This window comes from Eschrichtius robustus, chromosome 16 (assembly GCF_028021215.1).
Source record: "Eschrichtius robustus isolate mEscRob2 chromosome 16, mEscRob2.pri, whole genome shotgun sequence".
Taxonomy (NCBI): Eukaryota; Metazoa; Chordata; class Mammalia; order Artiodactyla; family Eschrichtiidae; genus Eschrichtius; species Eschrichtius robustus.
The window spans coordinates 54,398,291-54,425,020 of NC_090839.1; the positions used below are offsets into that span (position 1 = coordinate 54,398,291).

The 26,730-nt window shown below is 52.2% G+C and overlaps 1 protein-coding gene across 1 annotated transcript in view; it reads right to left on the reverse strand.

Moving 5' to 3' along the window:
• Window positions 1-7,800: 7,800 nt before the first annotated feature.
• Window positions 7,801-26,730, reverse strand: part of CREBBP (CREB binding protein) — a 128,936-nt gene continuing 110,006 nt past the window's right edge. The window contains exons 21-31 of the mRNA XM_068565397.1: window positions 26,156-26,212; window positions 23,358-23,435; window positions 22,963-23,030; window positions 18,272-18,422; window positions 17,762-17,908; window positions 17,030-17,143; window positions 15,758-15,923; window positions 15,246-15,413; window positions 12,992-13,153; window positions 12,538-12,819; window positions 7,801-11,052 (exon numbers count right to left, since the gene is read on the reverse strand). Of these exons, the coding sequence (XP_068421498.1) occupies window positions 8,917-11,052; window positions 12,538-12,819; window positions 12,992-13,153; window positions 15,246-15,413; window positions 15,758-15,923; window positions 17,030-17,143; window positions 17,762-17,908; window positions 18,272-18,422; window positions 22,963-23,030; window positions 23,358-23,435; window positions 26,156-26,212 (3,529 nt within the window). The 3' untranslated portion in view covers window positions 7,801-8,916. The remainder of the gene's footprint in view (window positions 11,053-12,537; window positions 12,820-12,991; window positions 13,154-15,245; window positions 15,414-15,757; window positions 15,924-17,029; window positions 17,144-17,761; window positions 17,909-18,271; window positions 18,423-22,962; window positions 23,031-23,357; window positions 23,436-26,155; window positions 26,213-26,730) is intronic.

The window sequence follows — 26,730 nt, forward strand, 5'->3', positions numbered from 1 at the left end:
CTACACAACAATATGAATGTATTTGATACACTTAAAAATGATTGAGGAACTTCCCTGGTGGCACAGTGGTAAAGAATCCACCTGCCAATGCAGGGGACACGGGTTAGATCCCTGGCCCGGGAAGATCCCACATGCCGCGGAGCAACTAAGCCTGTGCACCACAACTACTTAGCCTGCGCTCTGGAGCCTGAGAGCCACAACTACTGAGCCCGCGCGCCTAGAGCCTGTGCTCCACAACAAGAGAAGCCACCACAATGAGAGGCCCGCGCACCGCAGTGAAGTGTAGCCCCCACTCGCCGCAACTAGAGAAAGCCAGAAAGCCCACGTGCAGCAACGAAGACCTAACGCAGCCAAAAAAAAAAAAGGAAAGATTGAAATTTTGTGTATATTTTACCACAATTTAAAAAAAAAAGCCTACTGCAAAGAAAAATCAAATTTGACTGCCTCCCTTTTTCTTCATTTCTTTGTTCAAAGCACCAACTTCTGGGCAAGCTTCTCCCTTCATCAGGCAACATCCTGGGAGTTCCCAGAGGAGGAAAGGCTCATGGCTGTAGGATACTTCTTGGCCCGGAAAGGTCCCTGCGATGATGAAATTTTTTTCTCAATTTCATGGATCCTTTTATAAGGCAGATTCCTTTTTGAAGCTAGAATATGGGAGTGGGAGGTGAGGAGAGGAACTCCCAGACAGTCCTGCAGACCCCGGGTGTAGTCTGAAAGCTATTCTATAATTGTCTTAGTGTTTGGGCCTTAGGGGCAAGGATTTCCTCCAGCAGACACAGACCTGTACAGCCCCGTCTGGGACAAGGGCAGCTGCAGCTTGGAGGCCTCTGACCGAAGCCTCAGACACAGTACCTCTCCCTGGGTTTCTGAGGCATCAAAACGTTCAAATTCAGAGAAGCACTAATGGCCCGGTGGTACCTGCACAGGGATTTGTGCCTGCCTTAAAGTCCTTTTCATCATTTGCAGTACTTTCATGCCAAGTCAGCATGGGTTGGAACTCAGAAACCTAGTATTTTGCTGATTCACTTGACAGCTATCTCGTATGTTTGACAAAGTTCAATCCTGCCAACTGGAGAGACCCGCCCAAGGCAGCACGGCTCCATTTGACCCCCACTGGCACACATGCTGATGGTGGGATTTGGCCAGAAGCAAGACCTGTGGTCCTTCATGGAGGCAGGTGCAGCCACTTAGCAGGACCTGGCCTGGAACTCACTAGGCCATTTCTAATTTCACTGGATTACTCTAAGGCTTTTTCTCCAAAGGGCTCATTCTACTTTGCCAGTGGCCACTTTTAATTTTACCATCAAGGACACTGGGAATGTCGCAGGCTGATTCCACAAACCCCCACAACTTTGAGGGGTGAATGGACCCGAGGTCTTCTCCCTTTTCTTCCCCTACAGCATCAGCAGTCAGTCCAGCCCCCTCTATGGGGCTCCGTGGCCACCCACTAGGTGGGTGGCCCTTGGCAATCCCCTGTCCTATGGGGCCCTTCCACCGTGAACACTGCCTGTGCCCCTGCAGGAGGGGCCCTCCTGGTGGGCTCCCGGTCTCCCTGTCCAGCGTGATGAACCTAAGACAGTTGAATCTGGACAACCACGAAGTATCACTGGTGGGGCCTCCTCTGAGTGACTGGCTCTGGGGAAGGCAGCAACCTCCACTCTTGCATTTCTTCCTGGAAACTTCCGCTGGGAGATACCACTGGGCGAACTAGCCCTGAGGGCATGTGTTCAAAGGTGCATTCTGTCCTGGCAAAGAGCTGAGATCACAATTTTTTCCCAGCTTGTGGATGACATCATTTTAGGAATGTCCACCAAACCTCAAGTCTACCGTGTCTATTGCTTACGAGAAAGACAAGTGAGAATGAGTTTGCCTGAGAGACTCCACAGGGTGAAAGGCAGCTCTGTTCTATGTGTGCTGGCATGCACGTGCACGCGTGTGCCTGGGCCAAGCCGATGGCCCTGTACTTCCTAGAGCTGCCATTCTCATGCGACGCTTGGAGGAAACGGAGTGGCCGTGTGGGAGCCTTTGCCTGCTGGGAGGCCTCTTTCCCTGCTTGGCATGGCTTCCTGGTGGCTGCAGGGTCCCCTCCTTCAATACCTGCTCTGTGCTGACAAGGCCGTGCCTCCCTGAAGGACTGGCCCTTTGCCTAGGCACCCTGGGCCTCTACTCCAGACAGAGCCCTGCCCAGATGGTGTCCTGAGCAGCACCTGGTATCAGGCCCCGGCAGGTGGGCAGCTTTTGCAAAGTTCTCCTCGCGGAGACTGCATCTCCTCAGGTGTGAAGAGGGTTCCCTCAGTCAGGATTCTCTGGTCCAGCGGGGGATCAGAGGACAGGTGGAGATGCAGACCGTTGGGCATTTCCCCTGACTCCTAGGGCAGCCTCTCTTGGCCCAGGCACAGGGCAGAGGAGGCTGTTGTCCATCAGCATCACCGGGGCTCGTCTGAGTGGCGAGTGCTGTGCCTGCAGTTCAGGAAACAGGAGGGACAGACTGACCCTGGCACTCACTCCCCAGGAGCCAAAGAACAGGCAGCAGTGTGTTCACATGGCCTGGAAACTGGCTGGGGGGCAAGGCACCCCTCCTGCTTCTTTGTTCGCTTCACAATCCGCATTTTTTTACAAATGCACTTCACAGCCAGGATGCCTGCCTGCACCAGACAAAAACGGTGGGGATGCCCTTTCCAGGTAACTCAGGGCTTTCAGCGCACTGGGGCTGCCCACAGCCTCGGTTCTGCCCGGACTCCTGTCCTGTCTAGGGGACCCCAGGCGAGAACCACTCGCCCAAACCCCCTCTCCCCACACCCATGTTTTATCGTGAACATTAAGACTAAGGCAGTTTTCCGGTCAAGATGGTCTGCTCTTGGTCCCATGCAGCCTGGCTACTCAAAGCAGATGAGGGCCGGCAGCAGCGGCCTCGCCTGGGAACTTGTTAGAAACACGGAATCTTGGCGCATCACCCCCGCCCTCACCCCCACTGGCCTCAGTTCTACAGCATCAGGATGTTGGCAAGATCCCAGCTAATCAATCTGCATGCACGTTAAGCTTGAGAAGGAAGCACTGTCCTGAGGACACATGGCGGTGGAGGATCGTGTGCTTCCTGAACTGTGGAGCAGCCTGTGTGCGATCCTCGGCCTGACGAAGAGACGCTTCGTTTCCCGCACCAACAGCGCACAGTGCCCCGGCTTTGAGCCCCAGCACCTTCCTCCAGGACGTGCCTCTGTCGATTGAGTTCTCCCAGGGCTGCATGTCACCGCCCAGGAGCTGATCGATAAACACTTGCTGAGGTGACAGGCTCGGTGCTTCTCTGAACATCAGCTAGAAGCAGCAGGTGTGCATCAGGAGACCTGAAGCTGCTCGTTCCAGATGGAAAGGGGCCTCAGCTTGGTGCCACTCACGTCTTTCCTGCCACTTCTGACACTCAATGCCCTCTTCCCACATGAGGACCCCTGCTCCTCAGCCAGGAAACCACAGCTCAGAACTCAAGTGTCCGGAGGGTGGGGAACCCGAGGGTCCCCTGTGCTCTTGCCTGCGGAGGCCTCGCTCTCACTGGTGACCCCAATTCTGGCTGCTGAGCTCCTGTCAGCTCTGAGTGCCTCCTGCCTGGCCCCTGGGACCCCTTGCTTCCGTGCCCCTCTCTACATCTGACTTTGGGAGCACAGCTGCGATGCCGGCATTTGGTCCCCAAGGCTCTCCCTCTGTCAGTAGACACCCCTCCCCGTGCAGCAGCACAGGAAGCAACCCTCCCTCTTCTGCTGGCCTCGACCCTGTGCCCAGATGTGAGGGGCCCAGGGTGGGCTCAGAGAGGACAAGGAAGGGTCCAGGCACAGGGACCCCGGCACACCCCTTGCCATCCTTTCCAAGGGTGTCCTCTCTGGACATTTTCCCGAGGGACTTGTGGATGCAGGGTCCTCACCCTCGCTTGCAACATTCCCTAAACGTCACCACCTCCCTTGAGGATCAGTTAGTGGATCCATATCATTGTTATGCCTATATATCATTTAAAAAAATTTAGTGAATTCCCTGGCAGTCCAGTGGTTAGAAATCTGTGCTCTCACTGCTGAGGGCCTGGGGTTCAATCCCTGGTTGGGGGAACTAAGATCCCACCAGCCATGCGGTGTGACCAAGAAAAGAAAAACGTTAATAAGAGGATTTCTTGTTGCTGGCCCAGAGCCGTGGGACCCATGATCAGACGATAAACCCCATTTCCATCACTAAGAGCTCCCTAGGAGTCAGGTGGGAGGCGGGTCATCTACACTGGGAGCTGTGAGCTGTGGCCACTACCGTTGACTGACACTGTCAACATTTCTTCTCTGACGCCGAAGTGAGCCAGTGGGCACCAGACACAGGCAAGCTCAGTCCCACACAGTCCTTTGTGAGGACCTGGTTACCACACACCACTGTCTGCCGTGTTCAAGGGGCTACAATGTACTGCAACGCCCCTGCTTTGCCAGGGTACCCCGAAGTGGGCTCAAGGGGAACCGGTGGACTAGGAGGGGAGGCAGGTGTGTGGGAGGGTTTTCAGGGCTGGAGGAAAAGCTCCTCTCGAACGAAAGGGGAGAGCGTGGCTGGGGCCAGCAGCCCACGTCAGCCCTTGGTGCTCACGAATTCAGGTAAGTCGGTCCCTCTGTTCTCCCACCTCATGGCTGGGCAGAGGGGTGGACACGCGTTTAAACAGCACTTGTTACCTGGTATCACTACCTTTCACGAGGCCAGGAAGGCAGAAGAGCTCGCTCACAGCCAAGGCCAAGGCCCTGGTGCCATCACTGCCCCCACCTCGCAGGCACCTCCGGCCCACACTTGCTATGACCTGGTCTCCCACTCCGAGGTCTCTTCCTGACCCCCTGACTTCTATACCACTTCCTAGGGTGTTCTAAGCTGTCAGCGCCCTTTGAATCTTTCAGTTCAGTGAAGTAACTTCAGTCACATCACAGTCAGTGGATCTGAATCCATCCTCTGTGGAGAGGCGCGAGCTCGCGGAAAGCACCATTTGCATCCTCATCTCCAAATCAGGGTCCCTCAGCCTTGTCTTTGTCAGTCTGGGTGCTACATTCACTTATGTTAGTATCTCACGACTGACCCGTTTCCCTGCTCTTGATTTTGCAGTGAACACGGGATGCCCTGGGAAGGTGCCGTGTGGCTTTATGATCCCAGGGGGACACTGGCCCCAGCCCCATGCGCTCCTGCGCCATCCACCTGCTGAGGTGGCACCACCACAGTGTCTACTTCCCAGCACTGGCCTTGTGTCAAGGACTTCCTGGCTTCCCCCCGTCTGCCACCCATATTCAGCTCCTTTCCTTTTTCAGAGTAGCTTATTTTCTCATGCAGTTCTAAAAGCACATTTTGGCTCAAATGAAACCTTTTGGTTCCACTTTACAGCAATCAAAAGTTGTGTGTCTTCAGCCTGAGATCTTAGAAGCCTCTTCACCTCGTATTACGCAGCCATTGCAGCCGACTCCTGTTTTTAACACACTGAATTCTCAAAAACATAATCAAACACGCGCACTAGACAAAATCAGCTGAACCCCTTTATCTTATGACTGGCTGCTAAGCTAATTCTACGGGTTGTTAGCCAACTGGAATCATCTTTGAATCCAAGCAGTTTTGCCAGCTTTTATTATAAACACCAGCACATTTCAAGTTTCCTCTTTTTTTTTCCCAAGGATTTCAGGCAACTTTATTCATGGCAGAAGTTCCTTTTTTTTTTTTTTTTTTTAATAAGTTTATTTATTTTATTTATTTTTGGCTGTGTTGGGTCTTCGTTGCTGCACGTGGGCTTTCTCTAGTTGTGGTGAGCGGGAGCTACTCTTCGTTGTGGTGCGCGGGCTTCTCATTGTGGTGGCTTCTTTTTGTTGCGGAGCATGGGCTCTAGGCATGCAGGCTCAGTAGTTGTGGCTCGCGGGCTCTAGAGCGCAGGCTCAGTAGTTGTGGCACCTGGGCTTAGCTGCCCCGCAGCATGTGGGATCTTCCTGGACCAGGGCTTGAAACTGTGTCCCCTGCATTGGCAGGCGGAATTTTTTTTTTTTTAATTTTTAAAAAAATATTTAAATTTTATTTATTTTTGGCTGCATTGGGTCTTCGTTGCTGCGCACGGGCTTTCTCTAGTTGCGGCGAGTGGGGGCTACTCCTCGTTGCGGTGTGTGGGCTTCTCATTGTGGTGGCTTCTCTTGTTGTGGAGCACAGGCTCTAGGCACACGGGCTTCAGTAGCTGTGGCACGTGGGCTCAGTAGTTGTGGCTTGCGGGCTCTAGAGTGCAGGCTCTGTAGTTGTGGCGCATGGGCTTAGTTGCTCTGCGGCATGTGGGATCTTCCCAGACCAGGGCTTGAACCCGTGTTCCCTGCATTGGCAGGCTGATTCTTAACCGCTGCACCACGAGGGAAGCCCAAGTTTCCTCTTTTTGATCACAAACACAGGACTTTTTTTCTCCTCCTAAGTAGACAGCATGTGAGACACCGCGTCAGGGCTTTCCAGCTCTCACAGAAACTTCCTTACGCCAAGTGCCAGGTTAGCATCCAGCCCACACCCTTGGCCGCATCCTTTGGCAACAAGATTGCATGGGACTCCAAGAGGATGAGGTCGGCACAGTTTTGGATTCTGGGATGACCTGAAAGAGACTCCCCATTGGCCAGGGTAAGAGGGCTGCACATCTGAAGTGTGGGCCTGGAGCTGCTTCTCCAGGGCCCAGACGGCTCACACTTCTTGTCTGAACAGACTCAGCCCAGGGCTTTCCCATCGGTGCAGAAGGCGACCGGGAAGAGGGTCACAGACGCAGGACTTGAGCACGTTAGGCGAGGATGGCACGTGGCCATGGAGGGCCTGGCCCCGCTTCCCTTTGGGGATGGGTGGGGATGGGGGTTGGTTGGTGGCGAGATGGTGGTCTTAGTCTTACCTGGCTAAATCTACAACATTAGAACAAGATTCGAAGCCCTGTGTTACAACTAATTAGAGAGTTTCCTCAAATTTAGATTCCCAGTTCAAGTGTTTTGAAAAGATTTTTGTGAATACAGGGGCAAAAGGAAAGCTATTTGGGCTGTGATTTCTGACATCACAACCCCTCGATTGAGACCACCCTTGGTTGGGCGGCAGGGGAATGAGACAGGACCCCACTTGCCAGTGCCCTGGGAGGGGGTGCACAGACCAAAGAATGAATGTCAACTCTCCTGGCGGTGGTCTTCCTCATAGATGTCATTTTTACAGCATTCAGGACCTCGAGTGTCACCCCCTCAGTTAAGGGCCCCTGGAATTGGACTCAGAGAGGAGGGGTGGACCAGGTGGCCGAGTGCAAGTGTCGCTCGAAGCTGGAGGCCTCTTCTCACCCCAGCAGGGCTGGTGGCCAGTGTTCCACATCGTTCCCCCCAGCGGCCCCCAGGGCAGTACCTCGCTGTCTCTAGAGGAAGGTGGAGAAGGCAGGACTGGAGCCGCATCTGCCCAGCCCAGCGTCAGAGGCCGTGGCGGCATCCTCCCTCACTGAACCAGGATTTGGGGGCAGGCCAGGAACCCCCTGTAGTTCCTGGGAACACCCTTTGCATCAATTCTGGGATTGGCATGTAGGAGCGGGGGTGGCTAAGATGGGGAGTGTGGACAGGCGACAAAGTGCTGTTTCAGGGCCACTTGTGTCCCCGGCTCTTGAGTGAGGTTCTTCCATGAGCAGCAAAGGAGGGCCCTCCAGGCCTTGGCTGAGCCCAGCTGCCACCCCAGTCCCCCACCCCCCCCGCCCCCGGCCACCAGGACCGCAGCCCCCACCTTTCCTCTGTGAGCAAACAATCAGAATCATGTCTTACAAAGAACAGACTCCAAAAATATATATAAATAAATAAAAACCTTAAACATTCTTACAGGGATCTTAAAGAACAGAATACATGTTAAAAACTTCAGTAATTTATATCAATTTTAAGCGGTACTTTATATACAATGGGGGAAAAAAACACATGCATAGTCCAAATACAATGTTGAAAACAGCATTTTCATAACAAAAGAGCTGGAACACGAAGTGTTAACACCATGTACATGAATTCAAGGACCACCCTTTTTGTCTGTTGCACACAGTTTATTTAACAATATGATATAAGAAATGAGTTGGTACTTTACCATTCTATACAGTGATTGAATCTTCTTGAATTTTCTTATTTATAGTAATTATAGCGCTTGCATGATTTACACTAGAATTGCTTTTCCTCATTTCAAGTTTCACATAGAAGAAAGAAAAGAATGCTTCTTCTCTATTAACATTAGCATGGTCTAAGAGAGTGATCATCCCTATTTTTTGTCTAAAACCAGTTTTATCAGAGAAACAAAGCAACAATTTCTACATCTGCAAGACAAGAGTTTGGCTTAAGCCAGTATGTATAGATAGATGTGTGTGTGGGTGTGTACGTGTGTGCGCTCAGGAGCCAATTCCTATCATCCAGGGGTAATACTTGGAGACGCCCACAGAGTTCACTATAGAAAAAATCTTCCCGCAACGTCAGAAAGTTATCGGGATACATTATAAGCTTGCATTATTTCAGGAATCAGTTTCTGAATATTATTTTTCTTCTCACTTTTAAACATAAATGTTTAAAGTCTTGAAAATACAAATAAAAAATATGAATATAATGAACTTGTTTTTCCCGTTAAAAAAAGGCATGAGTCACCAGCAATGACGACAAAAAGAATCCAAACAAAACCCCCCTCCCCCCAAAACAAAAAACAAAAAAACAAAAAAAAAAACAAAAAGAGAGAGAGAGACCAGATATTTAAATCAACTGGTTTTTAACAAAAAAATATATTCTTTGTATTGTTTCTTTAAACAGCAATCTACCCTTCCATGACTTGGAAGTAGCAGTTCCATCTAGGAATAAAAAGAGCCCAGATGCCTCGATTTCAGTACAAAAGGTCCAAGAACATGAAAGGGAAAAAAAAACAAGTGATGCTCTCACAATGCTACAAACCCTCCACAAACTTTTCTAGGGTGTCTCCCGTGGTGTCGCCGACCAGGGACAGCTCATTGGACAACGCACTCCTGTTGGGGGTGTTCAGCTGGGGGAGCATTGCACTCTGTTCGGGGTTCCCCAAGTGTCCCTGATCTATGGAGCTGGCCATGGTGACTGCGAGTCCTGGGTGGGGGGAACCAGTCTGGGGCGAGACGTGGTGTGGTGAAGGCTGGGGCTGTATCCGTGGCGACGGGCTGGAATGTGGAGGCTGGGACTGGGGCCGCGGAGACTGGACAGGGGCCGGAGACCGCACCTGGCTACTGAGGGACGTGGCCATCTGCTGGCCGGGGAGGTGCGAGGCCTGCGGCTGTCCTGAGAGCATGTGCTGCTGGGGGCTCATGGGGTTCGGCTGGCCCGGGGACCCAATCTGCTGCTTCATCTGCTGCTGCTGCAGAATCCGCTGCTGCAGGGCCTGCTGGATATTGGGGGTGCTGTCTGCGCCCAGCCCAGGCTGCCCCATCTGGCTGAGCTGTCCCATCTGGGCCGCCATCTGGCCCATGGAGCTGCCCTGGATGGGGAGGTGCTGCTGCATCCGCTGCTGCTGCATGGCCGCGGGGTAGCCTCCGGGTCCCTGAGGCTGCTGGAACTGGCCGTGCCCCGCCATGCCCCCGGCCATGCCGGCACTGCCCTGCTGCTGCTGCTGCTGCTGCTGCTGCTGTTGCTGCTGCTGCTGCTGCTGCTGCAGGAGCTGCCTTCGCAGCATCTCTCTGTACTGTGGGTTCATACTTGCCATGCTGGGGTTGTGCCCCGGGTTCATGATGTTCAGGGCCTGGCCCTGGGGGTTCAGGCCGCCCATCGCCGGCTGCTGTGGAGGCACGCCGGGCCGCGGCCCGCCGGCTTGCATGGCATTCAGGTTCTGCAGGCTGGGCTGCTGGTGCAGGCCGGGCTGGGGCTGCAGGCCGGGCTGGGGCTGCAGGCCGGGCTGACTGGCCACGTACTTGGCCGTGCGCTGTTTAATGAAAGCTGCCATCAGCTGAGGGTTGGACTTGAGGATGTTGAGCACCTGCTGCTGCTGCTGTGGGGAGCTGGGGGACTTCAGGGTCCGAAGCAGGTCCTGCAGGGCGCCGGGCGAGATGCTCCGGGGCGGTTGCACGCTGGGCATCCGCGGCCCGGCCACGGCCGGCTGGGCCTGCATGGACATCACGGGTCTGGGCATGCCTGGCATCGGCTGCTGCTGGGGGATGGGCGCCTGCTGCCACTGCCCAGGTGGCAGGCTGGGCACGACGGGCCCACTGACCTGGTTGGGTCGGGGCACGTTCAGGCCCACGGGGGCCATCTGGCTCACCGGCGTCACCATGCCCGTGCGCCCCGGGGGCATGCCGTTGTTGATGTTCACCCGGTACAGGTGCTGCTGCTGCTGGGCCTCCCGCTCGATCTGCCGGGCCGCCTCCACTGCCGCGGGCGGGGGCTGGGCGGGGGGCGGTGGGGCCGGCACCTGGTTGGTGGGCTTCCCGGTGGACACCGTTGTTGGGGGCTGAGTCCGGGCCACACTGGGGAAGCCGGCTGGTGACATGTTCACGGGCGACGGCTGCGGCTGGGCGGGGGGCTGTGGCGTCTGGGGCGTGCTGGGCTGCTGCGTGGGGGTCCCGGGTGGTGCTGAGGTAGGGGAAGGCAGGCTCTGCTGAGGCACGTTGCGGGTGTTCATGGTGGCCATCCGCCGGCGCATGAGCTGGGCCTGCTGCAGGCGGTGCTGGATCTGCTGCTGGCGGAGCTTGTGTTTGATGTTGAGGCAGAAGGGCACGGGGCACTTGTTTTCTTGGCAGTGTTTGGCGTGGTAGCAGCAGAGGGCAATGAGCTGCTTGCACACTGGGCAGCCGCCGTTGGTCTTGCGCTTGCAACCCTTGGTGTGCTGCACCACCCGCTTCATCTTCTGGCAGGACGGCAGTGAGCAGTTGGCGTTGCGGCACTGGCAGGCGTGCACCAGGGACTGGATGCAGCGCTGGATGCTCAGGCGCCGTGACTCCTGGGGGCTCTTGGACTGTGGCTCACCCTGGCTGCTGCCCTCGTCGTCCAGGCCCAGCCCCCACTTCACCATCTTGTGGGTGTGGCTCTTCGTGTTGTAGCAGTTGATGCAGAGGTCGTAGTCCTGCGGGCGAGGACAAGGGACAAGCCAGCGTCAGCACGCGGCCCCGACCACCAGCTCCCCACCATCCCCACGAGGCTCACAGATGCCAAACGTGTCTGCTCCCCGGAACCTTCCCTCCCGGGAACACTCCACAGCCCAGAAATTCCAGAGACCACCAGTGCACCTAGTCGCCCTCTTCTGGGGGCCCCTCTGCCTTCTCCCAACCTGCTGGCTCACAGTGTGTGCAGCTTCGTGAGCACCCCGAGGCTGGGGCCCCTATGCTCTGGGGCTGCTGCGGGTGCCCTCGGTGCATCCCCAGAGCTCGGGCGGGCACTGGGGCTGAGAGGCCTTTACCAGGAGGAAGGCCCTGGGCTCGCACCATGGCAACATAATGCCCCCTCCCCAGGTTTCTAAAAGCTGCACCTGGAGACGGAGACCACAAAGCACTAGATCTGGAGGATGAGCCCTGTGACCAGGACTGCTAACCTTCTCACAGCAAGGACGTGAAAATCCCCACAGTGGGAAATAAGAGAGAGGACAAAAGGAAGCTGGAGAGAGTGGCAGAGAGACGAGGGCATTGTAGAGAACCTCTCTGCCCCCAGAGAGCACAGAGCTGCTGCTGTGGAGCGCTCGACTATGGGGACTATCTAGGCGTTGACACCAGCAAGGTGAGGACTGGGCAGGAGGGGAGTCTGACCATCTGCGGGGGGAGGCAGAGCACGTGATACCCCGTGCAAGTGACCCGCCTGTGCCAGGGACAGGCCGAGACCGCCTGGGGGGGGGGGGTGCCGGTGTGGTCTGACCACAGGATCCACCAGGACAAGGGAGGAGGGGTTCAAGACCCCTGACCAAAGGGACCCAGCCTGACAGCAGCAGGGAACCCCGACCTCTTGGCAAGCCTAGACTGGGAGCACCAGAAGAGGAACCAGTCAGAATCCCAATGGAACCAAAGCACCACCGTGCTCTCTTCTCTCTGCCCTCCCACCCTGCACCGAAAGGCCTGTGCACGTGCCTGACACAGAGCTGGTGTTAACGAAACACAACAAATAAAATAACAAAGTGCTTGTGATCATCTCCGCATCCTGGAAAGGTCAGCACAAATGTTGTCTCCCAGGGAAGCTCACTGGCTTCCCTCCGTCCCCTGAAGACCAGCTCCCCCGCACCCTGGACACATGCCGTTGGGACGAGGTCGGGACCAGGCTGCCCCGTGAGCAGACACCGGCTGCTCCTTGCCCTGGACGGCTGGTGCTAAGCCCCAGAACAGGCACAGGGCAGGAACCCCACCAACATCGAGAGAAACCCTCTCATTCGTGAACCCCAAAACACAATCTCAAAACCAACAGTGGACTAGTGGAGTGGACAGATGAGCATTCATCTGGTCATTTTCTCCCTAGAAAACGCCAACTGTCTAAGAGTTGCCCTGAAACACACATGCACAGCCCGAGAGCGCCGTGGGCCTTGCCAGCTCTGCCGGCAGCTCTGCGCGGGCAGGTGCCCCGCGCTCACCTCGCACACGGTGCAGTGCCAGCGCGTCTCCACGTGGTGCTTGCACTCGTTGCAGGTGTAGACGAAGCGGTCCTGGCCCTGGGTGTGCAGCTCCACCAGCATGCACAGCGTGGACCACTTGGAGCGCCGCAGGGAGGAGAACTCCCAATGCTTGTCCCGGGCCAGCGTGAGGAAGGCGTCCCGCCCATCCATGAGGTCACAGCTGAGCAGGGGGTCGGGGTCGACAATGGGGGGCAGCGTGTTGATGACGGGCCCAGCGTGGAGGTGGATCACAAAGAAGACCTGGGGGACGGCAGGGAGGAGGAGCAGTGTCAGCCTCGCTGAGAGAAGGACCGAGCCGACTCCTGCTGTCCCCGGGGCTGAACTGCGTTGGTGACAAGCAGCGTGGTGTCGCCAGGCCGGGCCTCCTCCCCCTGCCCTTGGTCCGCCCCCACCCCACCCCGCCCACCCCCACCTCTTTGTGCTTCTCCATCGTGGCATAGAGCTTCTGGGACAAGTCGTTGGACACGTTGGGCATGCTGGGCTTTTTCTTGTTGGCTCGGCTGATGCTGCTTTTATTCTTGTTGGTTTTCTTGTTGTTCTTTTTCTTGGCGTTCTTGCTGTCGCCCTGGCTGCCCTGTAATAAGACTCAGAGCTGTCGGCCCTGCCTAGCCTCCTGCTCCAATGTCCAGCAGGGAGACCACCAGTTCCTGCTGCGGGGGCTCCAGGGAGCTGGGCCTGAGGCAGGAGACCGCCGAGCAGACCCCTACCTGCCTGCGCACAGGCCATGTGCGTGGCTGTCAACACTGCTGCCTTCAGAGGAAACCGCTGAGGGGAAGGAGATGAGTATGGAAGCAGGGCCCGGACTTGGCCAGGACTGAATGGGTACAGTGGTGACGAACATAAAGCAAGCACTGCCTGTGCCACAACAGCCGCACATCACGTGGAGGCTGGAGGGAAGAACACACCTGGGATGCTAGTTGGGATCTAACCACTGAGGGGGTGGAAGCCGTTTCTCCTGGTCCTATGTTTTCTACTGGCTGGAGGCAGGCACTCCTCCTCGACGGGCACACGGCCAGGGCCGTGTCCCCCTCAGAGCCCCTCTGTGGCAGCTCGGCCGGCAGCACAGACTCTCCTCCCAGCACCCCCTGAGCCCTGGATGCCAGTGCTGACTCAGGCCACCTCCTGTGCCTGGGTGGCCGTCCGGCAGAGGCAGAGGAACCTGGGTTCACTAATCGGCTGTGGTCTTTCTCCCACAGGCACTCCACGTTTCCACTGAAATCCAGGTCAGCTTGAGGGAGGGACCTGCCGGCATCTCTGCAGTCCCTGAGGAGCAGCACCTCCAGCCCTGAGTCACCCCATGTTCCAGGGGATGACGGGTCCTGCCTCCAGGGAGGTCCAGCAAAAGGCAGGCAGAGAACGATGACCACAGCCCTCGACCTCTCCTCGGGACCCACCTGTGACACGAGTACTTGTCACATCCTCACCCATGCTTTCTCCATTTTGGAAGGGGCTAGGGATGCTGTCTTGCAAAAAGGACAAACCCTAAAGCACATGCTGCCTGGCACGAAGCAGCCATGCAGACGTTCAACCCTAGACCCCTGGCTCCGGATGCTGGCTCCACATGCAGCCCCAAGCCCTCCTGAGGGCCCCAGGCCTGCACGGCTGGAAACAGGCATCTCGAGATTAACACATCTGCAGCCAATTCTTGACTTCTTCCCCCAAGTGTGCTCTCCCTTCCTTCTCCCCTTCAGGGAGACGCAGCAACACTGACTCAATTCTAAGGCCCCAGACCCAGCAGGCAGCCTCGATCCAGGATCTTCCTCATGCGCCACAAAGATGCACCCTAAGTTCTGAGGTTGTTACTCTCAAAACACGTCATACGCTGCTCACTGCCGAGCGCTACGAATCCAACTAAACCACCATCATCTCTTACTTGAACGTGTGAAACACGGCACGACTCGGGCTCTGCCACCCTCCTCCTCCTGCTGGAGGCTCCTCCTCCTGGATCTTCTGGGTTCCTCTCACCAGTCAGTCTCTGCTCAGATGCCACCTCCCCAGACAGGCCCTCCCAAAGGTGCTGCATCTGCCCTCTTCCCTCCTGTCTGTCCTACACCATCTCAGCATGCACCACACACTAGGACACACACCCCTTGAAGGCAGGGATGGAGACCTCTTTAGTTCCCACTGCACCCCTCATGACGGTGCCCGCACATGGCGGGGGCTCAGTGACCAGAGTGAGTGCACAGACGCATGAACACCCAGTGAAGAGTGGGGGGCAGTTTACCACAAGGAGAGTGAATGAGGCCTGGCAAACAAGAGTCTCCTCCTCAAGTCATCTCTAAAGTGAACTGACTGGTTCCTGATCATGATACCCGTCTCCATCTCCATCTCCATCTCCAGCACCTCTTCTGGGCTCCCTGGCAGGGCGCCCTCCTCTCTCATCTTGCCATGTCTCAGCCCCGCTGTCCTGCCCAGAGATGCCAGAGCAAGCCCCTCTGTCCACCTAGTAGGTGATGTGTCTCCAGTTCGCCCAGCACCCAGTGTGGGCTGTGCCCCCAGGCCCAGGCCTGCCCTGTGGTGGGCGGTAACACGGTGAGGTTAGGTATGAAAACACCACCACAGACAAAGGAGGCCATGTCTTGAGAACTGAGCAGCCCACACTCACTCCCTGACCTGCTGTAGCGCAGCCTTTAGCACGTGCGCTGGGGCCCTCCCTTGGGCTTTACCTCTGGGGTCTCACTGGCCGCGGTGCTCTCCTCCTTCTTCCTCTCTTCTTCCTCCTGTTCCAGCTCCTTAATGCTCTCCTCCAACACGTTAGGCCAAAAGTCACCCTCGAAATAGGGCAGTTCCTTGGCACTGGTGAGCCTGTCTTCAGTTGCTTGTTTGAAAATGTCCTGGAAAGTGAACAAGCACAGCGGTGAGAAGAGGCGGGCTGGGTGACAACACTCTGGGGAGGGGGCTCGGGGCCATGACGTGGAGAGGGGACCGCGCACTCCTGAGGCGCATGGTTTCACAGGCTCTGCCGCCACTTCTCTTGGACTGCCAACTGCAAATCTTGACGGACAGCAGAGAAGTTGCTTCTTAGTTTATGATTTTAAAATTTTTTAATTTTTGCTTTCCAATACTCATAAGTAGATATAATTCTAACCCATGTGAGCACAGAGGGAGACACGTGAAGATGTGGGAGTCAGTGGTGAGGAGGCCCCCCCCCCACCCCCGCCCTCAGCGGTGTGGGCACCTTATAGTCATGGATGATGCGCTCGGCAAAGGCCTTGTCCAGCATCTTCTTGTACCACTCCTGCAGGCGCTTTGGCTTGGGGATTTTTTGATCCGGGGGGTGGCAATGGAAGATGTAGTCGTCTCCTTCACTTGGGGGACAGGCCCAGATGTGTCCTGTTACATACCTGCAGGACATACACACAATTCAGATGGAAGCAGTGAGCAAAATCATCCCTGCCTTTGAGGAGTAACAGCTGAGGAACACGGACCAAAGGACAGAAATAACTATGAAGAAAAACAACAAAAAAGAAATTACAAAATGCTTCTGGCAGAACACGTGAGAGGCCTAAGAGAGGTTCCAAACCATTGTGCTGGGGAAGGGGGTTAGGGTAAAGCCAAATCTCTACAGAGTGCAAACGCAGCCTGGAAATTGGCCCTACGGTACCTCCCTCTTGGGTGTGCATGTCAGGCAGGGGCTAACGCTGCAAGGGAACCTGTGACACAGGAGAGAGCCTGGGAAGACGGCAACGGGTCAGGCGTATCAGACGGCTTGTCCCCAGGGTGGATGCACTGAATTTCCTATCTACTTTCTCCTGCACATTGGAAAGGAAGTTGAGTATTTCTTTCTAAGGGGTTAAAGACAAAATAGATCTCATTCATTCTGCTCAAGACACTTCAATCAAACATCTCCTTTCCAAATTTGGGAAAGAAATGTGATCTAGAACGTAAGAAGAGAGACAGGAAAAGAAGTCAGACACAAGAGACCACATCTGGTAGGATTCCGCTTCTATGAACCGTCCAGAAAAGGCACATTTATGGAGACAAAAAGGAGATTAGTAGTCACTGGGGGCAGGGGTCCAAAAGGGATGAACAGCAAATGGGTGCAGGGATCTTAACGGGGGTGGGGGGGATGAGAATGCTCTGAAACTGATTTACCGTGACAGCTGCATTACTCGGTAAAGTTACTAAAAATCACTGAATGTACACCTGAAGCAGGTGAATTGTATGATACATAAAATATGCCTCAATAAAGTTTTAAAAAAACAGACTAGAATGTGAGAAAAACACAGAAGGCAGGGACAGCACATGAGCTGTGCTGGGAGCCCCAGACCCAAGTGGCCCAACAGAGCATCTGGCTGGAAGGGTGCTCTGGAGACCCCTGAATCCGTTTAAGGACATTAAAATAAAAACACAAAAAACCTTAAGAAATACTTGTGTTATTTCACAAAATACACAGTGAAAATTAAAAGCGGAGTTTTTATTAGTTCTGAATAATTTGAATTAAACTCACCCCAATTTCTTCACGTACTCTAAATATCCAATAAGGATCTCATGGTAAACAGCTGTTCGGAGGCATCGGGGTCGGAAGAAATGAATACTGTCCAGATAAGATATGTACACACGCCTGAGGGGCAGGGTGAGGAAGAAATTAATTGAAAGTTCAGGTTATCTCCCAAACTTGAAACCAAACACCAGCATCTAAAAAAAGCTCCAGAAATAAATTCTGTTTTGATAGCATTTACACTGGCCACAAACAGGACATAAGAAATCTGCCATCACCAAGCTCTGCTACCAATCAATAAAATAGAATTCAATTTCATCACTGAACTACGAAACAATGCCATCACTCACCACGGGGAACCGTGGAGAGATCAGGGCAAATTAGGAAAAGCCACTTCTAATTCCTTCTCACCCAGATTCTTGACTGAACATGAAATAACTCTCAGCAGAGGTGTGACATTTTCATAGGTGCATCAAAGAGAAGCCCGGCCTGTGTAGCAGTCCCCACCCCCTCCTCCATTGGTTTACCTGCCCCAGGTAAGACAGGGGCAACAGCAAGACCAGGATCAAAACCCATGTGTGCTTACAACACAAAGCACTCTACAGTCATCAAAACTCTTCACTTCCCACTGGCTTAGCAGAAAACGAACTAACGAAACTAACTAGTAGTTCTCTAAGATGTTTAGAGCCTCGGTCGCTAGCACAACACGTGACACGCACCCCAAAGGAGCTAGAGGATTACCTTGTGTTTGGAGGGGGGCAATCAGAGCCATACTCTTGGACGTGCATCCCAAAGAAGCACACATCCACTCCATCAATTTCCTCAAAGGCAAAGAGTGCTTTGGTTCGATACGGGAAAGATTCAGACATTTCCCCAGAATCCACAAACCTGAAATAAAAGAGCCTGATGTTTGCATGCATCACCACCATTTACAAAGTGCTTTACAGACGAGACCTGCTGCCGTAAACCCGCTCAGTGCAGAGAAGCTGGAGGCGAGGTCCCCCCTTCTGACCACTGGCCCAGAGCTCCTCCACTGGCGCAGGCAGCTCGGAGCCTTGACCCCATTCTTTGTGACACTGCTTCACTCAGACAGGAATTCCACCTCCCCTGATGAACGTGGGATACTGACAGAAGGGTGGCTACATGCTAACTGATGAAAAGCTTTCAAATTATGCAAACTCTAAAGCTTTGCCAGAAAGCAAGGCTCTGGTTAACCACGTGGGGTGCCCACTGGAACGTCTGCACACAAACCGTGACTTCATCCCGGGCTTGACCTCCACTGTCTTGTCTGAGCTGGCCACTACGCGGACAAACACCTCCCCGGCTTCAGGATGATTCTGTCGCCGCAAAAACTTGTTGACTCGGTCTTCCAAGTGGTTTCCCAACCGTGTGGTCTGCAGTCCTGCAAAGTCCAGCACAAGCAGATGAGAGGGCTTCGGGAGGGTTGAGGTCACAGAATCCACCTCTTTCAGTGTAGTCTGGTATTTTAAGGAGTAACATTCTCCAAATACAGAAGGGGTCTAATGTGTCCTATGAGGTAAGAAGCATTTTATAAAAGAAAGGTGGACCCTGGAATCTCAGGCATTCCACGCATTGAAAACTGTCAAATGCCCAATATTTCCATCTTCTTCTAACTGTAAGGGGCAGAAGAGACACAAAGGTGGACCCAAATCTGAAAGAAGATGGGCTCTGGGGTGAAGCAGGGGAGCAGGCACGAGGGAGCCGCACTGGGTCCACCCTGCCTCCTGCCCCACATGCCCAGCCCCTAGTGAGACAGAGATCTGGCCCTGGCTGCGCCCACACAGCTGCTCAGTGTCACAGCTGTGCCCCAAGGCTGGAACGCACACTTGAAGAACTCTTAACAGAAATGGGGAGCCTGCCACTGCTTTCCCTGGAAGGCAGGGCTGGCACAGCCTCAGAGACAGGATGGCACAAATGCCCCTTCCTGCCCAGCTCTGATGAGAGTCCTGGTGCAGAGTCTGAGACAGCTAAGCTAGCATGCAGCCAAGGGCTACCTCGCTCTGCGAGCATTCCAATCCTGGGCAGCAAGGGACGCTGTCCCAGGACGGAGACCTGCCTGGCACCATTGCTGGTGGGCTCCTCCGCCCTGCCCCTCTGTACCCTCCCTCTCCCAGGGACAGGCCAGGAGTTACACAGCATATAAATACACATACAGTCATAGCATAAAAAAACTCTGTGCATATGGGGATAAAAGACTAGACGGGAAAGCTGCAAAAGGTTAACAGTGACTATAGATGACAGGATTTTAGAAGATTCCTTACTGAGGTTAAGAAATATCTGCAAAATTTAGGCTTTTTAAATTTAGTTTCTCTGCAATAAACATACCAATGGTAGAGTTTTTTTGGTATATAAATTATACCTCAATAAAGGTGATTAAAAAAAAAACTTACAATGGCAATGAAATAAAGACCCCATTAAAAAATAAAAACTTTAAAAGCTGTAAAAATAAGCGGAAGTAGAATTATGTTTCACACTCTGATACACGTGCACACTTTCCACAGCTGTTTAGTCATGCTCTGGATCCCCTTATTTCAACCTCCCACAGCTGAGATAACCATCCTGAGAAAAAGAGAATTAGGTGCAAAGGACTTAGACCATCTCATCTATTCTTTGTGAAGCCCAGAAGAAAATTCTCACGTTCTCACCCCCCTGTACTCCCGCCCATGCCGCTGCTGAGCAAGTTTTGTTCCCTCATGAGGTGGCTTCCAATCCAGAAAGGGAGGACACAGCTAAGAAGGGCCACCCTGCGCTAGTGCAGGGAGCTCCCCCTTCCCTTGTGAAACTACGATTACACACACTATGATTTTCACATAATGAATAGGAGTAAACCTTCAAAATTAGGTCTTTACGTTTTTTCCCCAAATTACCTGAATTACCTGTACTAAAAATACAGGGTTTTTTTTGAATTTTATTTTTTTTATACAGCAGGTTCTTATTAGTTATCTAGTTTATACATATTAGTGTGTATATGTCAATCCCAATCTCCCAGTTCATCCCACCCCCCACCCCCCGCCGCTTTCCCCCCTTGGTGTCTGTCCATAAATTTGTTCTCTACATCTGTGTCTCTATTTCTGCCCTGCAAACCTGTTCATCTGTACCATTTTTCTAGGTTCCACATATATGCGTTAATATACGGTATTTGTTTTTCTGACTTACTTCACTCTGAAAATAGTTATTTTATTTTTTTTTTAATACATTTATTTATTTTTGGCTGAGTTGGGTCTTCGTTGCTGCACGCGGGCTTTCTCTAGTTGTGGCGAGCGGGGGCTACTCTTCGTTGCGGTGCGTGGGCTTCTCACTGTCGTGGCTTCTCTTGTTGCAGAGCACGGGCTCTAGGCGGGCAGGCTTTGGTAGTTGTGGGGTGCAGGCTCAGTAATTGTGGCTCGCAGGTTCAGTAGTTGTGGCGCACGGGCTTAGTTGCTCCACGGCATGTGGGATCTTCCCGGACCAGGGCTCGATCCCGTGTCCCCTGCATTGGCAGGTGGATTCTTAACCACTGCGCCATCAGGGAAGCCCAAAATACAGTTTTTAAATGAGACAATTATGACGGTCTGGTCACAAGCACCAAACTGAACGCCGTGAAGAGGGCTGGAGAGGTGCTCCGCTGTGTCCCCTGAGAGAAGAGCCATGGGCTTTACACACGGGACGGCACCGTGTAAACCTGGAGAGCAGCCAGCACGTGCTCAGAGACTCAGTACTGGGGAAAGAAGGGCTGTTCTCATGCTGCGGTGCCATGCGAAGGTGTCCTCCAGACCAGCAAGTACAGGCACTGAGGGTGGGCATTTCTGCAGCAGCCCCTCCCACTGGACAGCAGGGCCCAGGCCACCCTCACTGTGATGGTGCCTCGGGCTTCCCACAGGGTGGCCACGTGCTTTGGTTTAGGTTCCCGTTTCCACTCCCCACAGCCCATCGTGCTGCAGCGGACGGCCCTGTACATGCCTTTAAGCACATGAGCAAATATCTTTGTAGGAGACGTGCGTCAAAGTGGAACTGCTGAGTCTAAAAATGGACATTTTAAATTGTACCCCACCAGGTATATTTTTGACCATGGGAGCCTTATATTTCCCTTTATGTGATCAAATCCTTCAGCCTTTTGCTTTCTGACCTCTGGGCTCTATCTTTTTTAGGAAGGTTTTTCATAACTGAACACAGTAAAAACACTCTCTTACTCTGACCTCCAAAGCATTTGTAGTTCTTACTTTTCGTCCCTTTAGCCACCCGAGTTGCGTTGTGCATGTGGCATTAATGGGGAGGTGGTTTTGGGTGGATAGTCAGTTGTTTAGTATCACTCTCTGCCCAGCAGCTGGAAGATATTTTCAATGCAGTTGTCCCTCCGCACCCACAAGGGACTGGTTCCAGGAACCCCTCAGACACCAAAATCCAAGGATGCTGAAGTTCCTGACATACAATGGTGCAGTACAGAAGGCCCTCTGTACCCACAGGTCCCACATGCGTGGACAAGGAGTGCCCACTGCACTAAGTCAGTGCAAATGATGCAACCTCTCTTTTGTGACCGACAGACACTTGCAGAGATGATGCTAATACACAATCAAATCAAAAACCAAGGGGAGACACACCACCTCTAAGGTCCTTTTCTGTAAGTGAAGGTTCTACATCTTTGAAGCTCATTTGCCAAAGGTCCACATATCCCTCTCCACCATTCTCTGGACACTAGGGGAGGGTGGGGGCTGGGCCAGCTCTCAGGTTCTCCTACCCGCCCCACCCCCCCCTCGACCCCTCTCTCTTCTGGCCGCAACTGCTCTTCTATTGAAGCCTAGCTCTCCTGGCAATTTCTGTTTTGGTCACCAAAGCTCTGGCCCAGGAGATTGATTCTAAGTAGCTGACTGCTTTAGTGGCATCACTCAGAATGGATCCTTTAAAGTAGGGGTTCTCACCTGCATGCCCCCAACCCAGGACATCTGGTAATGTATGAAGACATTTCTGACGGCCACCATTCATGGGGGGGTGGGGCGGGGAGTGTTACCAGCATTTAGTGGGCAGCAGCCTGCTGCTAAAATTCTAATTAAGCACAAGACAGCCCCCATAACAAAGACGTTTCTGGCCCAAATGTCAGTAGAGAAACCCTGATCTAAAGAGAAATATTATAATAGCTGGTTAATTCATCAATATTTCAAAAGATTTTATAAGAGTGAGTTTAAGTGATAGGATAACTGTGGATTTTGGTAATGACAGAGTTTGAACGTGAATTAACGCTGACTTGGAAGGCTTCAGAGGGGCTTCTTCCTTGTCTGCCACCCTTCCCTCCTGCCCACGGACCTCTCCCTCCATCCCATCTCTCTTCTACTCCAGCTCCTCAGGTGGCCTGGCTCTTGCTGGGGAGCCCTAAGCGGTGTGCTAGTTGCCTGTCCTACTGGAGAGAAGTGAGAGCAGCTGCCGAGTTGACAAAGACGACACACTGTACACTTCTGAAAAGTGTCGTCTCTAAAAAAGTGAAGACTACCTATGAAAAGTTACTCCTATAGCAACAGGGCGCGCTCTCTGCTCCTCGCAGACACCAGCAGCCACTCCCAATGCGGCAGCGACACACCCAACCAGCCCTCGTGCAGACCAGGCTCCTGCCAGTCCTGGTGATGTTGGCTGATTCCCGGAGGGCCCCAGAGGGTCACTCTTCCCAACAGTGGGGCCCACACCTACTGATGGGCAAACAGCCGCCCCCGCAGGTACCCAGGGCTGAGTGTGCCCAGGACGTGTGTGTGTTATTTCTGAGCTACTTGAGAAGGATCTGCTGACAAATTTTCTCTCTCAGAATTCACAAAGTTTACTATATGTGTTTTAGATGAAAGTTTCTAAACTTTCTAAAACACAGACTGATCATAAAGCTGACTTTCATATAAAGATCAAGGCAAATTATTCTCTTCAAGGGTAAGACAAAAAAATACAAAAACCCTTCCACAACTTACTCTTAGCACTGAATTTGTTTTCTTTACGAGTTCTGCCCGTTTTCTTCAAGCAGTTGTCGCACACAAAGCTGCAAAAAAAATAATGGGTGTGATCAGATTATATAAAACAGTATATGTTGCCAAACCAGTGAAATGCAGCATTAAAATACTTCGTTGGCAATTAAAATCGCATCATTATACAAAAGTGAAGAGGCAGACTGCTTTGATTCTACAATTCCTAAAGCGGGCAAACACTTAAGACTTAAATTTAGAACAAACTGCCATCCATCTAATTGCCGGATTCTTGCTGACAACAATGAATGAAACGCAGTAGCAGCCAGCATCCTCCCCTCTACTCTCTGCATAACTGCTTTCCCTTTCCCGAGATCACAGGAAATCACCAGGAAATTACTCACCCTGAAGGCCAAATGATATCATAGTGGAGAACACAAATCTGATGCATCTTCCGGCCACACTCCTTGCAATCAACGAAACTAGAAGACAAAGAAAGTGCACTGTGACACACGGAGCCACATACATAATGGAGCTTCTACAGAGCCCGTGTGGTGTGCTCACACTTCGTCCCCTTGATGACTTCAAGAATCTGCAGCATTAATGCATCTCTTGACTAATTGAGCCGTTATTTTAAAAAATGCATCAGTATGATATTTTCTATAGGAAAGACTGACTTTCTCCCTTTCTTTGTACAAATGCCTCTTTCCTCTCTTCTCCCAATCTGCTTTGCAACCAGAAGTGAAAATTTATTTCTAAAAATTGCTATGACGAAGGCCTATTTTACAGGTCAGTATTTCTGATATTACTACAGATTTTCAAGACCAGTGCTTGCTCTAGATGACTGCACATGCCTAAATGGACTTAAATAACAGAGAACAATACCGTCAGTGTTACAAACCCTTGTTCTTAAGCCCAGGCGCAGGAAACGTATGCTGAGTCAGTTACAAGGGTGGGAAATGACGGCCTTTCTTAAAGTAAACACTAGAGAAGTTGGGATGCACCACGCCACCTGCCCTCTGCACAGCTTCCGCCATAGCTCACCTGGGCCCTGTCACCTCACCTAGGAAACTTAATCGCCAACATGCTTGAAGGTCAAAACCTATTTTTTCAGCCATGCCCTTAAAGCCACCACAACTTATACCCTGTGGAAGGCTGAGGGGCTAGAAAGTACCACATTTCTCCAAACAGTCCTGGGTCCCGGCTCTTCCTGTCACGCTAGATGCCGGTCCCCGTAACCTGACGCCTGCTCTCACTACTGCTGCCCGAGTCCCCGGCCCCTGACCATCCTACTGCCCTTGCTGAGCAAGCCTTCCACCACAGATCGAGCCCAATCCAGCTTCTCTGCCCCTGCTCTGTCGGAGAAAAGGACACACAAAGGCAGACTGTGCAGAATGGCAGCGACCCTCATCGGCCATCCTCAGTGCTCTCTGCTGTCCTGCCCCAGCTGCTGCCCTTCCCAGTACACACAGGAGGGAATCCAGCACCCTCTGCCCCCTTGTCCTATGGGGCTCCATCCACGCTCCCTACATGCCCTGCCCTTGAGCTCACCTGCAGTGCTGCTGAACATCCCATGTCCTTTCATGTCTTTGTGTCTAGAATGCTCTGCCCACCACCCCCAACACCTGCTTCCAAATGAGTGTCACCTTCTCCACTGGGCCAGGGTCCCCCACTCTGGACTACCTTACTGCCTCCTGCTGCCTGTGCTATGATCTGTCTGTCCTACTGGAAGACAAACGGCTGGAGGACAGGCCCCCTTTATTCATCTGTGTCTTCCCCACTGCCTGGCAACTACTGCTTCAATGTAACGTATTCTGAAATTGAAAAGTGAGTATAGCAACTAACATAACATTGTAAATACTCCAGTATAAAACAAAAATTTTGGGGGACTTCCCTGGTTCCTCAGTGGTTAAGACTCCGCACTCCCAATGCAGGGGGCCCGGGTTCAATCCCTGGTCAGGAAACTAGATCCCACACGCATGTCGCAACTAAGAGTTTGCATGCCACAAATAAGGAGCCCACGAGCTGCAACAAAGGAGCCTGCCTGCTGCGACTAAGGAGTCCGTGAGCCACAAACTAAGGAGACCACCTGCCGCAACTAAGCCCCAGCACGACCAGATAAATAAATAAATATTTAAAAATAAATAAATAAAATTAAAAATTTTTAAAAACTGAATATAAACCACAGAGAAACGGGAAAACTGTCGGGGAGGACACAACGTGAACAGGGAGACAGCCAGTCAGGACAAACAATCCACTGACACTAAAGAGACAGGGAGCAGGGAGCAGCCTCCTCATGCACCAGGCACTTTGCTAAGTAATCGTGTTCCCCCCGCAACCCCACCCGGGCACTGCTGGCAGGAGAGACTAAGTCAGCTCTCAATGGGAAGTGGAGTCTGTGTCTTCCGCCGGAAGCTGGGAAGCTGAGCCAAGGGAGGGGAGAACCTGTTTCTCAGCTCTGGACGCACCACAGCCACATTTACCAAACTCCCAACAGTGCTGGAGCCTGTGCTCACCAAGCAACCCTGGACGGGCGTTCACCGCAGTGACAGAACAAAATGGGCATCTCCACACACTGGGGTGCCTTCAGGACTCGGCTTTGGGGACCGCGGAGGAGCCACCACATGGAAGGAGCTCTGAGGCCTCTTTAAGGGGTTATTACAAAGCAAAATTGACATACTGAGTATTCTCACTGATCACTGGAGGAAAGGAAAGTATCTGACAATGACCTTCGAAAATACACCATACCAAAGATGGTGACAAGAACATACAACACTGGGCTTCTCATTATTTATTTTTAAAAAGTGGTTTCTAAGAGTTTTTCTTTCTGAAATTTCCCTTTAAATGATACTAGCACCCCTCCACCAAATATTCCTACCTTTAGTCTCTAAAGATTCACACTAAGTGGCTTCTTAAAGACGATGACGAAGTTATTACAGAGATTCTAATAGAGCCAAAACATCCATCTAATCTTATATTAAAGGGTGTTAAAATTCAGTAGCTGGACAGCATGCTACAGAGACATACATCCTTTGTGTGAGTTAAAACAGAATCCACATCTGAAATAACTTCACACAAAAAATTCCACCCAGGGTAATATATTTATTTCCAGCGTCTTCTCCCGCAACCCAACCATAAGGAGGAACTTTCCTGATCTGAAACTAAAACCTAAAAGTCAGAAAGAAAATAGCTGTATACTCACGGTTCAGGATCTAAGGTATCATTTTTCTTCTTTTCAAACTGATCCTTTGAAATTGTCCTTGTTTTTTGGGGGAGGGGGGAAAGGAAAAATGTTAATTAACTAAATTTATCTGTTGAGTATAAACTATAGGGTCTCTGGGATATTATTCTGTAACTAGTTCTTCACATAAAAAGTAAAATGATGGCCAGCTGAAATCTCAAGTAGATGTAATAATGGCATGAACATACAACATTTAATTCTATAGAAAGCACTACCTTTTATTTTTCTCTGCCTTCCCTGGAATATTTCCTCCAAACTATCATCAGCACTTATTACAAGATTTAATTTAAGGCTAGTCAAAATACAGTGGCAAAATTATGTTGAGATTCAAACCTGTTAATTTCTAATCAAATCTACATGGTGAATGACTGCTGAATTTGACCAACACTGGTATTATCAATTCTTCTAATTACAATATTCCTTCATTGACACAAGTCAGCATGTACTTGGGGATATTTTACTTATTCTTAAAGGGCTGAGTATTTCATTTTTGTGGTACTTTTATTAGTGTATATATGAATTACTTGATTCACAGA